We start from the raw sequence: 15,871 nt of genomic DNA, 5'->3' as shown, positions 1-15,871 counted from the left end.
GAAAATGGCACCTGGGGAACCTTTGGTGGTGGAAGTCATTAATCTGCTCTATGGCCTGCCATCTTAGCGCATCCGCTCCAAACCAAAAACCTAGCGCAGCGGGTGTAGCGTGGCTAGTTGGCTAGTTAGCACGGCGTGTAGTAAATGGAACGCCTTATAGAAGGTTACCGTGACAACACTCGTCAGCGTTCGTCTGTGGAACCTTTGGGAGTGTGAGAGGTGAGGGTTCAAATCTCACCTTGAACTTCACCATTCTTACACTGAGGTTCCTCTAAAATATTCACTTACTGTGAACCAACAGTAGTAACACGATAGAAACGATGTTGGGTTACAGTTTGTTAGATGTGCTAAGTGATTACTGTGGCATGTGGAATACGTGTGAGCCAGACTAGAGGAGCGGTCTTTCTGACGAGGTTGTGTTTCACAGAGCAGTACTCACCAGAGTTGCTGCTGGAATGGAGTCTGCGTCTCCTGGCTCTCTTCTGCCCCTTCTGGTGAAGGTTTGGAATTTCACCTACTAGCGCTCCACGTCTGATGATTAGGGGCATACCGTAGTCTTCATCATCGTCATCGTCCTGCCGGAGAGAGAGGGAGAGAGAGAGAGGCTGTGTCACGCTGTGCACCAGACACATTCTTCCCTCCAGGGGTTTGTCTTCCTGGCACAACAGCCACAACTCCTACTAATGAAACTGCAAAAGAGGGAAACCTCTTTTAGTTAAATTTATTTAATTTCAGACTTCTGCTTCTGGCCAAATTTCTTCTGTATGCTCCAGAGTACCACAAACCGGCGTCAGCCAGCATCAGTGGATACTGCCGTTTATAAAACTAAACTAGGGTAATTGGTTTCGAGGGGGGGGGGGGGGATCCAGCATGTCTGAAAGCATCCCTCAAGGCCAGGGCCTGTTCCCCCAAAGGAGTCTGGGAAAGTAATTAACTGCTCTCAGCCCAGACGAGGATCTCTCGCCTTCCGCACATGTAAATAATCACAACCTGGTGAAAGAACCTGTCAGTGGGACCACCCAAAGTAAAGCTGGCCAGTGCTGTAATTACACAGTGCCACCACTGGGTGGCTCCCACCGGGCCTGGTGTTTCAGCGAGGTGTGGCGCTAGGCTAACCACCCGCCACCCGCATATGATTGCGAGCAGATAGCAGAGACCCAGCCATGGGAGACTAGGCATGATGCAGCGGCATCGCACGCTAAATTCCTCTCTGTTGCATAATCGGAGCGTGCCGATGCTCCTCGAACCTGTTTTTTTACTTTTATCATGAAGAGTACGGTACACTGAGATTGAGGCTCTCTTTCCAATGCACGGTCATGGGTTACTCCCAATGCGAAACAGTGACGTTCGATCTACACTTCGTGCATCGTTCATGAACTGTGCCAAAATTGAAGAATTGAGGTGAGTCATTGAGAAACGCTGTGCAAGCTGTGACTTACAGTACTATAAGCCAGTGGTTCACAGAATTCATGAGCCCTCCACCCATTTAATGGGCAAACACATTTTCTGTGAGCCAATCCTTCTTACAGCGTAACCAACTATATGCAGATTAACGGGGTTACATTTTTTGAAAAATCTCATAACTGCGTACACTGTAACTTCACTGTAATCTGGTGTGAATGTTTGTGGAAGGTCTGTAATGTACAGTAATTTAAAATGCTTTTTTTAATCCTGATACATCTCATAGGTCCTGACCCACAGTTTGGGAACCACTGCTGTGGGCATGCAGTTCCTACAAGAATTGCAGAATTTAACTGTAACTGTAACCAAGCAGCCTGATACGTCATAAGATGCACAGCACAAACTCAAGCAGGCCTTACTGTATGTGTCACACATTTTCCCGTCTTACACTATCGCACACAGATATATTCATTCTGCGGTTAATTAACCAAGTAGTGCGGGGGTGACTCTGGCCTCTGAGCTCAGGGGTCATTAAGGGCAAGGGCGGAGTTGAATATTAAATATTCATGAGCCGTTCTGCAGTCTGTGTTAATGACCTGGAGATAAGGGGATGAGTGAAGACCAAAGGAAAAATCTGCAGTGAGGCATTATATGCCGTGTTTTCCTCTTATTCTCTCAGGAGTAAGAGCACAGGCCCTTTACCCTCACAGGTACTCAGCTCCAGGGTGCATTCCTGCCTCTCCAGTGCATGCTGGGATAGGCTCCAGCGCGCTCCACGACCCTGAGCAGGGATAAGCGGGTATGGATTATGGATGGATGGATGGATTTTATCCTCTCAGCTTTTTAACTACGCGTTCTGGTTGGTAATGCACGTGTGCATTGCTACATCGCAGTAGATCACAGAATGTCCATCCCCACAGTTACAAAGGCATCACGCCCATTTATTAGATGTCAAACGATGCGTCGCATTTCAACATTTTGGCTTCAGCAGGAGGGAATGTTAGGCACGGTACCGCGGTCTCTCCCTCTCGCCGAGTTTGGCGGGAAACGCCCCAAATTCTCCTCAGCTCCTTCCTCTGGATTTACAGCTGCTTCAGAGTGGGAGGAGAAGGGGCATCGTTACGTGTTCTCCGAGGAGCAGTTTCAATGAGCTGCGGTCTACGGTGGGAGCGTTTTAAAACTGAATCGTCTCGAATGGAGAATGGGTCTTGAAAAATGAGACTCGTGGGCGAAAGTGAGCGAGGTTCAACACAAAAAAAGTACAGACGGTAAATCAAAGGAAAACGGAGGTGAAGTTTAGTAAATTGTCTGGCGGTGTCAAAGCCGTGTGTGTGCATGTTGTACAGTGGAACTGAGTAGCTGCAAACACCCCTGGCTGTGAAAACAAGCTGGGGGCGCCGCCGCAATGCTAGCTAACCGCATTAATGCTCATGTTTCCGTTCTGCTTGTGTTTGGGGCACTGCACTGAACTCTGAACAGGGCTGGATGCTTCCTCCCCCCTCTGAGGTACAGTTGTGCAATGAAAGATTCAGGAGCACGGGCAGCACAAGTTTTATTTTATATCCAAAACCATGTTCCAACGTTCACTCACTTCACAATAAAAACCAGCCAGCAAAAGACAATTCAGTCTTTTGAATTGGCATATTGTACCCCTGTGTTACTTTTTAACAAACAGCCGAGAGAGGGCATGAGAGAGAGACATTTACCTCGATTGCATCTTTAAAGTCATACTCAGCGTCCAGGTCATCAGTCTCATCCAGGTCCTCCCAGGAGATGTTCTGCAATACAGGAAATGAGTGACATAAATCACAGGAAGTGAGCAGGAAGAACAAATCACTGGAAGTGAGCAGGAAGAACAAATCACAGGAAATTAGTGTGTGTAACTAATCACAGGAAATGACTACCAGGTATGACAACACAGGAAAATAATGGGCATTACACAACAGGTGGCCATTACATACTCAGGATATAAGCTAGCATTATACAACACTAGAAAGAAGCGGGAAGTAAGTAACACTGAGCTCCACACATTAATTAGATGAACTCTTCGGGGATTCAGGGGCACAGTGTCTGTGTCAGTCTCACAGAACTCCACAGCATGAGTCAGGCTAGAGAGTACAGTATCAAAGGAGCATCTGTGCCCTCCCATTCAGACAGACAGACTGAGAGGGAGAGACAAAGAGAGAGAGACAGACTGAGAGAGAGAGAGAGACAGACTGAGACAGAGTGAGACAGAGAGCCAGAGATGGAGAGATAGAGAGAAAAGACTGAGACAGAAACAGTGACAGTGAGTCTAAGAGATATGACTCGGAGAGATGAATACTTTATTTGCCTTTATATTAGCGCATATGTATTAATAACTGTATATTTAATAATTTCTTATCACTGTAAATTGTTGGTAAGGCTCAACCTTCAGTGAGGCTGGCTTTGGCTTTTCGCAAAAAGCACAACACTGTATCTTTCTGCTAGTCTGTGATAACAACCTGACTGTAAAAAGCACACCCAAACACATACAAAATCGACACTTATCACGCGCCGGTCACAATTACACATTTTGGCCGATTCCCATGATACATCAGGTCAATGTGAGGAGCCACAGGACCAGTCAGATCTTCCACAGTGAAGCCAAAGGAAAGTCCCACAGTATGAAGATTATGCAGCACAGTGAATTCTAACAGCACAGGCTCCTGCATTTAAATCTGCAGCACAGTGAATCCTAACAGCACAGGCTCTGCAGCACAGTGAATCCTAACAGCACAGGCTCTGCAGCACAGTGAATCCTAACAGCACAGGCTCTGCAGCACAGTGAATCCTAACAGCACAGGCTCTGCAGCACAGTGAATCCTAACAGCACAGGCTCCGGCGGAGTCTCCTTATGGCCTGTAAATCAGAGGGGCACTTGGGCCTGTGCCAGCCGCTCCCTCTCCTGGGGTCTCCCGCCAACGTGTCTGGCCTTGGCGGCGTGCCAGCCCTGGGCCAACGGCGGGAAGAGCGTATCTGAGTAATAACCGCTCGAGTCTGATTTAATGCTCCAAAGACAATTTAACTGCAACATCTGGTGCCTAATAAACATTATGACTAAAGTTTTTTTTTTTTTAATTCTCACAGTATCAGATAATTGAACCCTGGAAACTTAATTCCGCAATGTTAATCAAATTAGCTTGATTAACTGATGTTTAATCAACGAAATTGAATTCATCCTTGGAGATTTAAGAGACGAAGATGTTTTCTGATAATCAGTTCAGTCATACAATTATCTCAGTCCCGCGTACTATTTGTACTTGAATGACTAGGCTCACATAATCAGAACGGACAGTAGACCTCATGACCCATCGTGGGCGGGGCTATCATGGTCTATCGATTTGAGTAATTTGCTTTTGGTAGCATAGTATTTGCTGACAGAACATTGTACTTTAATCTCCCATCTCCCTGCTTCAACTCACCTTTAAACAGTGACACTTGTTCTGCTGGGTTCTCTTGGTCCAACAAAAAAAAACTACATCATGGTTATATTCAGCAGTCAATCAGACAGTGACACACGGAATTGTCATCACTCACCGCATTGCCAGGGAAGGCGGTCTTCTCCCGGTGCTCCCGGTGTCCTTCAGTGGCCTCTGGTGACCTCCGCCAAAAGATCATGTTTCTGACCACTGCAAGGAGGACGCAGGAAGTGAGTGAGGCACATGGATGACACAGGAAGTGGGAGCCAGAGAGAACTCAGGAAGTGAGTGAGGGACCAACAGGAAGTGAACGAGAGACAGATGGACAAAGGGAGGACAACAAGTGGCAGGGACAGCCAAGACTGGATCTGCTGTTATTGCTGTGGTATAGTAGTGTAATGGTAAAAAATAGTTATTCAAGCTGACGATGCTAGTTGTTGGTTTGATCAGATCACATTGCAGTTACTGCTTATGAAAGTGTCTACTGTGGCTTCTCTGTGGCAATACTGCACTTCTGTATACCTGATGGTCCACTAAATGGTAAATTCACAAGGCCACATTGCTTACAGTGATCAAAGAGACTGGTTGGTTACGATTAAATCTTGTTCTTACAAAGGGCCAAAGAGATGAACACCTTGTTCTCTGTAGACTTTCTACAGAGTCCACGCAAGAGATATGTTTATGAGATAAGAGATATAGCCATTCATAATTAGGTATTTGTTGGATAATCTTACCCAGACCGACTTGCTTAGCTTACTGACAGTCAAGTTCTCTAACTGCTATACCACACTGCCTCTAAATCCACAGCCAGAGTGTAAAGGCCTCCTCTGAGGTGAGCTGACCAGGTGAGCAGGAGGCAGAAGCTGTGGAATCAGGAAGGTATCAGCTTTAGTATGAACAGGTGCAGTATAATGGCTGCACCCCTACCTTCCGGAACTTTCCATGGTTCCCTATCCCCCGAAGCTTGGGTTCTGTTAGACCGCAGTAACGACACCCTCGCTCCAGACCGCTAATCTAATCACCCCCTTAACCACGCGAAACTGCCTGCTGGTACACGCTCAGAAACCTCGAGCCAAGATCTACAAAGGGACACAAACCCCAAATGTGGTTGATTCCACAGGCTCTATAAACGTTACTGCCCCAATCCAACCACACAATTTCCTTTTACACTGTTTATTTTAAAGACGGTAGTTCTCTCAAAAAAAAAAAAGAAGAAGAAAAAAAAACAATTTAAAAGCATTTTTGTTATCGCGTTTGACGCACAGGAACTCAGGAATTTGGAGCCGGCTTCGCAGTATCAGAAATCGGAGCGTTGGTGGCGGAGCCAGGTTAGGAGTCAGCAGTACTCAGGTGAAGATCAAAGGGCGAAAAGCCAAGAGGTGGATTCCTCCAGAGGGAAGAGCTGCCCGAGGCTCTGATGTGCGTTTCTCAGTTCATATGAAGGCCAGTCAGACTGCTCAGCCTATCTCAGACAGACTGGACGCACCCCAGCTATTCCAGAACTTTCTGAGTATAATTGGAAATATACCGATAAGGTTTAAGGTGCAGATTTTTTAGCTTGGCCAGTGATATTGTGAAGATTTGTTTTACTAGTCATGGAAATCCCAAGTTAATATGGAAAATAATATAAAAAATAAACATAACTGAATTAAATGTAAGATCACTTGGTGCCCTAGGGGTACCCTAAAATGTTCTAGCAATAAATAATGGATAACAAATAAGAGAAATGCTATCATTACAACAGACATCTAACTATAAATATTTTTTAAGAAAACCTCATAAATGTCCCGCAGTATTAAGCTATTTACCAAATGAAACCAGCTGATAGTCTGACACAAGCTCAAATCAGACCTTACACTTAGGAGCTTACAAAGTATTCTAGCACCCCCTGGTGGACACAAAAAAATGAAAGCAGATCTGATGACCATTGGCAGGTGTTGTGTGCTGGTAGTGCCCATTCATCCATCGATTGTCTAACCCGCTTGTTTGTGGTCAGGGTCACAGGGGATGCTGGAGCCTATCCCAGCATGCATTGGGTGAGAAGCAAGAATACACCCTGGACAGGTTACCAGTCTGCCCCAGGGCACACATCCCACCCATCCATTTACACACTCATACCTAGAGGCAATTTAGACTATCCAGTTAGCCTACCTGCATGTCTTTTGGACTGTGGGAGGAAACTGGAGTGCCCAGAGGAAACTCACACGGACACAGGGGAACATGTAAACTCCACACAGAAACACCCTGGCTGGGATTTGAGCCAAAGACCTTCTTGTGACAGTGCTACCCACTGCACCACCATGTATTCTGATTAATTTAAGAATGACTGAGTTTGATAATCATGGTTCGTCAGGGAACATAGGGGTTAGTGTGCGAGGGTTGCAATGTATAGGTGTGCTACTTAAATTATTAAAAATAAGATTCATCAAAGCGTAAGAGATTATTTATATTTTATGCTGCCATGTTACTGCATTTTGGGTAAAATTTGTATGGGAAGCCAGTGAGCAATTCAGGTGTGAATGTGTGCTCACAGAACTGGCCCTGGAGAACTGTGGCCCTAAGTGGCCTCCAGTCAGACAATGCAGCACCTGCTTACCTCGGTGCAGTTCACCCTTCCACAGGAAGAGGGCGCTGTTGGTCACAACCAGAGTGTAGCTCCCTGGTGCCGTATACAGCAGGTACAGCACTGCCAGGAGGGCCCCATAAAACCTGCAGTCCACAACACAGGAACACAAACATCTTCATACACACCGGGAAACCAAAAACACACACAATCACACACAGGAGAGGAGATGCTTACACACAGGCAAACCAAAAACACATGCATTCACACACAGGAGAGGAAACCGTTACACACAGGGAAACCGAAACATGCAAGCTGAAAAGGTGAGTCTTCAGTCTGTGTGTGGGAAGATGGGCAGGGTTTCTGATGTTCTGACTGCAGTGAGAAGCTCATTCCACCACCGGGGGGCAGAACAGACAGGAAAGGTGACCTGGAACTGCAGGCACATAGGGGGGAGGGGCCAGGTGCCCAGAGGTAGCAGAACAGAAGGGTCAGGTAAGTGTGTAGGGTCTGATGATCTTTTGAAGAGGAGCTGTTCCTTTAGCTGCCCAATAGCCCTGAGGTTTTGAACCTGATGTGAGCTGATACAGGCAGCCAGTGGAGGGAGATGAGAAGGGGAGTGACTTGGCTGAGTCTGGGGAAGTTTTAGCTCAGACGAGCAGCAGAGTTCTGAATGAGATGCCCTCTGTTACACACTGCAACCACGGCAACCCACCACCCTCGCTCATGCACCGCAACCACGGAAACCCACCACCCTCACTCATGCACCGCAACCACGGTAACCCACCACCCTCACTCACGCACCGCAACCACGGCAACCCACCACCCTCACTCATGCACCGCAACCACGGCAACCCACCACCCTCGCTCACGCACTGCAACCACGGCAACCCGCCATATTCACTTAAGAAACCGCAACCACAGCAACCCATCAGAAACCAGAACGCTAATGTGATGCAGAATGTTGGTGTGATGTGATATGATCTGTACTGATGTACAGCAGGTTTGTTCTATTGATCGGTACAGATAACTCAGGATGTCAGGAATTAAACTGAAAGGGCTTCATGCCAGGGCAGCTACCAGTGATACAGCAGTACCACTGAACCATTCCCAAATACAGACACACAAACAGAGCAGTGCAAAACCACGCCTAGGTCAAATATACCTCTTTAAAGGCTGGGAAAATATGGTGATAACCTGACCACTTTCTAGCAAAAGTGTTACTCATCAAACTACAATCATGTGAAAGAAATTTGTCTTGAATTTTGGTGATTTCTTTCCTTTTAAAATGGTTAATTATGTTGCCTTCAGAAGGTTTTTACCCTCATTGATTATTTCTAATTTTCCATTTTTTCTAAATCAAAGGAAATATACATATATTTATTTCAGACCCTAAAATGTTTCTATCTTTTTATGATGTCAAGATGAAAGTATTTAGATATTTTCAGACATTCATTAAAACCTGAAAATTAATATTCATCCCCTTTTAGCAGTCTAAACTGGGCCAGGCATGTTCCCTTTTCTTGATAGATGAACAGATCCCCTACAGGTCCCCAGCACAGCAGGCTGTAGGTGGATTCACCAGCGAGGCTAGCATGAGCTAAGACGTGCTAATGCTCCTTGCAGTACACAGTCCCTGGAGCGTCCTCAGCAGTGTAGGTTCAGCAGAGAGGCTAACGTGAGCTAAGACATGCTAAATTGTGCTAAGACGTGCTAACTGTACTCACAGCGCAGAGTCACCACAGCTCCTCCAGCACAGCAGGCTGTAGGCTGACTCAGCCGAGAGGCTAGCATGAGCTAAGACATGCTAAAACGTGCTAAGATGTACTAATGCTACTCACAGTGCTGAGTCACTATAGCTCCCCCAGCACAGCAGGCTGCAGGCTGACTCAGCCGAGAGGCTAGCATGAGCTAAGACGTGCTAAAACGTGCTAAGATGTGCTAATGCTACTCACAGTGCAGAGTCACTATAGCTCCCCCAGCACAGCAGGCTGTGGGCTGACTCAGCCGAGAGGCAGGCCGGGGACAGCATCTCATCCAGCTCCCGCAACCTGTAAGGACAACATGGACGCAACACCTGTGTGTGATAACCATCCAATCAAAACACCATCCACACCTCTGCTTTGATAACCATCAGGTCAAACACCATCCACACCTCTGTTTTGGTAACTATCCAGTCAAACGCCATTCCTCACTGTGGGACTGGGATCAGAGTAGTTCTTACGTAGTCTCTGACGTCTGCATGCTTTTAATCTTGCCATCAGCGACACTTCAACCATGTTTTATTTTTAAAAACGCAAATAGTTGAAGAGGAACATGTTCACATTCAACAGATCCTCTAAACCAGAGTGATCTACACGCGTTTTTACATTGAGCCCCCTTAAACAGCTGTGTATTTCAGATCAGTTTCCTTTTCCCTCAAATACACTACTGGCTGGGTGTGTAATATAGAGATGAATACAAGTCAGAACAGCTCAATATTCTACAGCTTAATATTACCATCCCTAGTAATAATAGTGGCAGAATTGGGCTTCAACAAACTAAAAATGAGCTACAATATGAGAGAAAATAGGTGGAGCTACCATTCCCCACGAGTGACTGTGATTTGACCCAACCAGACAATATGTTTTACTGTAGAGAGTAAAATAGTTGAGATTGTTTAGAAGTCAATAAGTCGGTTCTATTCGAGTCAGTAAGTCTTAAAAGTCAGTTGTAGCTCCTCCCTCTTCACTGAAAACTCGTTCTCGTCCCAAATCCCGTGGCATACTCACAAGGCTTTCATCTCCAGAGCCAGCGCCTGCTGGTCCTCCATCGACTCGCTGCTGGGCCTCTGCCTCCGAAGGGCCAGGCTAGTCGCTGTCCTTCTGGGGCTCTGCTTCAGGTAGCCCAGGATGGCCAGGGCAAAGACGCAGAGCAGGCCCAGGAGGAGCCAGGCCTCTGTAGGGGACAGTGAGCCAAGAGCTAAATGCAGCACTGCATATCACCTCCACCACTGCTCCTCACAGTTACCCTCAGTGCACCTCCACCACTGCTCCTCACAGTTATCCTCAGTGCACCTCCACCACTGCTCCTCACAGTTATCCTCAGTGCACCTCCACCACTGCTCCTCACAGCTATCCTCAGTGCACCTCCACCACTGCTCCTCACAGCTATCCTCAGTGCACCTCCACCACTGCTCCTCACAGCTATCCTCAGTGCACCTCCACCACTGCTCCTCACAGCTATCCTCAGAGCACCTCCACCACTGCTCCTCACAGCTATCCTCAGTGCACCTCCACCACTGCGCCTCACAGTTATCCTCAGTGCACCTCCACCACTGCTCCTCACAGCTATCCTCAGAGCACCTCCACCACTGCTCCTCACAGCTATCTTCAGAGCACCTCCACCACTGCTCCTCACAGCTATCTTCAGAGCACCTCCACCACTGCTCCTCACAGCTATCCTCAGTGCACCTCCACCACTGCTCCTCACAGCTATCTTCAGAGCACCTCCACCACTGCTCCTCACAGCTATCCTCAGAGCACCTCCACCACTGCTCCTCACAGCTATCCTCAGAGCACCTCCACCACTGCTCCTCACAGCTATCTTCAGAGCACCTCCACCACTGCTCCTCACAGCTATCCTCAGTGCATCGCAGTGCCTGCTGGTTTTCATTGCTACTCAGCACTTAATCGATTTAAAGCTGTCGATGTACAGTTGACGTCACCTGGTTTCTTTGCTCTAATCTGGTAGCTGTTTTTTAAAGTTAAATTTAAAAAAAATATGCCCTTGCAGCTGTTCAAGGACAAGAATAAATACGACTGTCCAATACACTTCATATGGTGGCTAATCAGTGATAAATGTTGCCTTTTGATGTGGGTCAGATTTATGCTGTATATTCAAATATGCATTCCTACTGCTTGGGTACAGAGTTTGAACTCCATTGTATGAATAATCTCATTGGATAAAAGATTTCCATACCTTCACTGAGAGTGAGAAAGAGAATGTTTAGGAGAACACCGCAGAGAAGGGAACAAATCTTCCACCTGTGAGAAGTGAGATACATAGAGAGGTCAGTTTTTAAGTGTTTTAAGAGTTCCATTTTTACTATCTGATATATGCTTTTTTATTGATTTTTTTGGCAATTGCAGTAGCAGTCAGCTTTGGAAACAGAAATCTAGATGTCATACTAGTCAACTGAATTGACTGAAATGGAACTTAATTAAATTGTGTGTGTGCGTGTGAGAGAGAACCCCCCCCCAATCAGATTCCAGCCCAGGGGTGTCCAATCTTGGTCGAAAAGGGCTGGTGTGGGTGCGGGTCTTTGTTTTAGCCCAGCACTGTTTGAAAATCTGTGCTGGGCTTGATGAAGATCATGATTAGTTAATCAGTTGAAGAACATGCTGTAATGCTGGGCTAAAATAAAAAATCTGCACCCACAGGTAAGATAAGATTGGACACCCCAGGTGTATAGCCTACCACTTTCACGTGCCATGTAGCATGCTAAGACTTTCAACATATTTGACTATTATGACCATAATGAATTCAAATCAAACATTTTTCTTCTTCCTGATCCAGACGTACCCCAGGAGGTTCTTGACCAATCGGAATGAAATGTTGAGAGGTTCCAAGAAAGCCATCAGATTTCTTAAGGTGGTGACCGTGTTAAAGAGGTCAAAGGTCAGACCCTCCGAGTTCTCAGGCATTTCAGAACCCTCCTCGCTCGTATGAGCGGTGTACAGACAGGGGGCGCTGTTCACCCTGCTCTGTGGCATCCTTGCAACCCTGCAAAAACCAAAAAAGAAGTCAATCCTTACAGGTCTTCTGTTTAGACTTTCTTAATTCTATTGCTTTTTTGCTAAAAGAGACTGTTTTACTCATTTCAAAATTTGTCAATAGGGTAAGAGAATTTCACTTGTCAAGTAAAAAAAGAAGCTTAAAACAAGTTATTTTCTACTTGAGAGAAAAACGATTTTCACTTGTCAAGCAAAAAGAGGCTTAAAACAAGTTATTTTCTACTTGAGAGAAAAACGATTTTCAGTCTCTTTACAAGACTAAAACACTTGTTAACACAGACTTTTTTTTTTTTTTTTAAGTGAACAGCTGATCCAGTGAACAGATGGTAGCCTGGTGAATAACTCCTGTCCTATCTGATGATCAGTGCTCTTCAACTAATTTTTATGGTGTAAACCCACTCTTCAAAAGGTTAAAACATTTTGTACAGAAAAACTGACAGCTTCTTTTCTTTGTTAGGCGATTATAAATGGGCTTCTGCGTCGTCTTGGAGAAATTTTCTTTCCTGAGAGTAACACTGTTGTTCTCCACTACTGTTCATTGCTCTAGATAAGCATCTGTAAGGCAATGTAAGCAGAAGGGAGTGTACTGCATCTTATGTGCAGTGCAGAACATTAGTTGGCATAATGTGTGTGTGTGTGTCTGTGTCTGTGTCTGTGTCTGTGTCTGTGTCTGTGTGTGTGTGTGTGTGTGTGTGTGTGTGTGTGTGTGTGTGTGTGTGTGTGTGTGTGTGTGTGTGTGTGTGTGTGTGTGTGTGTGTGTGTGTGTGTGTGTGTGTGTGTGTGTGTGTGTGTGTGTGTGTGCGCGTGTGTGCGCGCGCGCGCGCGTGTGTGAGTGCGCTCTTGTAATTCTTTCACTGATATCTGTCAGATCTTGTTCTGACAGTCACCTGTCTCTGGGCAGTTTAGAGATAGTGGGAACATGGACAAATATCTGGTAAGAAGCAACTCTAGAAAAAAAAATGTCGACCTGTTGGAAAATGCCTGGCATGTGCACCATGAATAAGGCTTCAGAAGTGACAGACCTGTTTCATTTGCTGATGTAGTGACTGATTTATGAATTGGCATATATGTTTGAGTTATTTATTTCATTTTTCCAATATTTGATGGACTGCTTAACACTTCCACAGCTGTAAATCAACACTATGAACAAACTTTGATTTAATTCTAGGTTTTTTTTTTTAATTATCAGTATTATGGTACTTTCATGTTTGCTGTAATCATAATTCAGATAGCCATATAGTGTTACTTGTACTGTATGCTGTTTAGTATGGTAAAGCCATACCTCCTATACAGAATATAGTGTTTCCTGACATCGTAGCAAATTTGACAGCTTTGTGTGATTTGCAATATCCGCTGAAGAACAATTACCTGGTGTCTGCCAGTGTTTTTAAGTCCTCCTGCGATGTAGTGAGCTCTGCTGGAAACTTCTGATCACATTTTGTGGTTGTTTCACAGGTTCAGCCGACACTTCCAAGTCAATTCACGTTGCCGCAGGTCACAGGTGAACTTCACCTGTAGCAAAAAAAAAATAAAAAATCCAGTACCGGTCAGCCAGGTCCAATAGAAATACTGCCGTCCCTCACACACGAGTCACAGGAGTGAGTTTTAGCAAACGCGAACTCAACACTGACATTCTGTGCACGGTAATGCCTACAGTAGCACCTGTTCTGATGATCTTCTTTTTCTTACCTTCGAGCACTAGCCCATCCTCCACCAGGAATGCCGAACTTCTGTGGAGTGACACAGAACACACTGGCAGGGTATCTCCCAAGTGGGAGGGCGAACGAACTGCTGCACAGAGAACAGCCACGATCACATATTTCACATTGCTGATCGGATGAAACGCTGAAGGCAATCGGCCAAGCTGCAGATATTTGTTGTCAGACACCGTCAGGCAGTGTGTGTATTAAAGAGTTTTATAATTTGGAGGAAAAACACCTTCCCACTCTAATGCGTGTTCCCTTTTCATAAACTGTGTAATAGTGCTGAATAGGGACCAAAAAGTAATTCCATGTCAATGTATTTCAGTCCAGTAGGTGGCAGTATACACCAGCTGCACGCAAAGTGATCGGGTTACAAAATAAGATTCATTTTACGCAGAAATACTTGTAGGGTGCTGTGTAAAGTATTACCATTTGATATTTTTTTTCAAAATACCACTTCAGCGTTGCTTACCTATGAGTAGGGAAATGGAGAACATGGAAAATACTAATAATACCTTCATCTTCAGTCATTTTTTAGTACCATGCTTTTCAGGTTACTACCAATTAATGCAATTCATGATTTATTTTGTCCCTTCCAATTGTGAGTGCGCTCTTTAGGTAGTAGGCCTTTGCCGTCCTCAGTGGGTGTGTGGTAGCATTTTAAACCACAGTATTTGTGCATGAAATTAAACACCAGATAGTGCTTCTGGAGCAGACGCAAAACACCGACTCATCCACTAAATGTCCTGTTTCCCTGTAGGGAAGCGCCGTGTCCGTCCTGATAGATTTCACGGTCACATACTTTGTGTTGTCCAACGGGCATGTGGCACATTTCACAGTAGATCAATGGGGTTTAAGGTCAGGCCACGGCCACAAGGTCAAACGATCCCCTGAGCAGACTCACCCCGAGATTCAGTTAAACACACTTAGCCACTTTAAGGGTATATGCAATCAAACCAAATGCGATTTGTTTAAAATTAAACTTCAGTAAAAAAAAAAAAATGGCAGCAAACTAAAATAGCAAAAACATGTCACTAAATGATCTATGTAGTGTATCTGCTTATACCTGCATAATATTGCGCAACGTCAAATCAACAACCACACTTGAGTCCACATATAGGGCCCAATTATTAAGTTTAAGTCAATTTTCTGTACATTACCTTCAACCGCCTCTAGGAGGCGATAAATGTTTCAAAGCCTTTACTGCATTTTCTAGCAAAAATCCCAATTCCACATGAGAATGCGTCTAAATTACTTTAATTATGATGCCACTTAGGCCTACAGGACATACACTTATGCAACGTTACATAAATATGCATTTCTGCTTGCGTGTCTGTAGCCTACGGGCATTCTTAAAATTTTGGAATACCTTGGACAGCGACCTCCCCACAATGTGATTGACATATGGGAGCAGCCCGCACCACGTGGGCCTTGTGAGAATGCAGAGGCTCAACCGCATGTTTTCTCGTAACAGATCCTGATCCCCTGTTGACAGATTTCCCACAATTCCACCGTTGTTTTGAAAGCCCTTCCAGGAGCAGTGCTACCACACCAGGGTTTTCTCTCCTAAGTGGGCTGCTTTAAAGACAAAACTGTGAGTGAAACAATTTAAGTTGCTGGTAGATAAATGCACTGCAGGTGATCAAACAGTCTACAGTGCAAGAAATTATGTACCTGCCCATAAAAAAAAACAAATCAGACACTTGTACATTCTAGAAAAGTGGGACATGTATTTAGCTTTATGTATAGGTTGGCTGACTGAGCACGCATGCTCTTTTGCAGCAATGTCCTGCGAGTTCCCCTTAGCCTGCATGTCTTTAGATTGCGGGAGGAAACCGGAGTACCCGGAGGAAACCCACGCAGGCACGGGGAGAACATGCAGACTCCACGCAGGAAGGCCCCGTCTGGGATTCGAACCCACGACCTTCTTGCTGTGTGGTGACTGTGCTATCCACGGCATCACCGTGCCGTCTGTGAGGTTGTCAATTC

At 45.5% G+C, this 15,871-nt stretch overlaps 2 protein-coding genes across 2 annotated transcripts in view; one reads left to right on the top strand and one right to left on the bottom strand.

Moving 5' to 3' along the window:
- Positions 1-15,871, top strand: part of LOC118217650 (zinc finger matrin-type protein 4-like) — a 98,366-nt gene that overhangs the window by 21,004 nt on the left and 61,491 nt on the right. The gene's annotated exons all lie outside the window — the stretch shown is intronic.
- LOC118218319 (protrudin-like) lies at positions 155-13,839 on the bottom strand. Its single transcript, XM_035400911.1, has 11 exons — positions 13,811-13,839; positions 13,548-13,691; positions 11,968-12,168; positions 11,365-11,429; positions 10,176-10,341; positions 9,360-9,455; positions 7,438-7,550; positions 4,960-5,051; positions 3,108-3,179; positions 411-575; positions 155-202 (listed from the first exon to the last, which is right to left on the bottom strand). The coding sequence occupies exons 3-11, from the start codon at positions 12,156-12,158 to the stop codon at positions 155-157; spliced, it is 1,008 nt and encodes a 335-aa protein (XP_035256802.1). The 5' UTR covers positions 12,159-12,168; positions 13,548-13,691; positions 13,811-13,839.

Source organism: Anguilla anguilla, chromosome 18 (genome assembly GCF_013347855.1).
Source record: "Anguilla anguilla isolate fAngAng1 chromosome 18, fAngAng1.pri, whole genome shotgun sequence".
In the NCBI taxonomy this organism is placed as follows: domain Eukaryota; kingdom Metazoa; phylum Chordata; class Actinopteri; order Anguilliformes; family Anguillidae; genus Anguilla; species Anguilla anguilla.
Note: the sequence above shows the minus strand (reverse complement) of the source record. Positions and strands in the feature narration are given on the sequence as shown.

What these genes read in the sequence shown, in the direction of transcription:
- LOC118218319 (XM_035400911.1), bottom strand. Translation starts at nt 12,158, where the DNA reads ATGCCACAGAGCAGGGTGAACAGCGCCCCCTGTCTGTACACCGCTCAT. An exon ending in AGCTATAGTGACTCTGCACT is followed by an intron (nt 7,551 to 9,359) that starts GTGAGTAGCATT and finishes TGTGGACTGCAG; the next exon opens with GTTTTATGGGGCCCTCCTGG. An exon ending in GAAGGGTGAACTGCACCGAG is followed by an intron (nt 5,052 to 7,437) that starts GTAAGCAGGTGC and finishes TCCTCCTTGCAG; the next exon opens with TGGTCAGAAACATGATCTTT.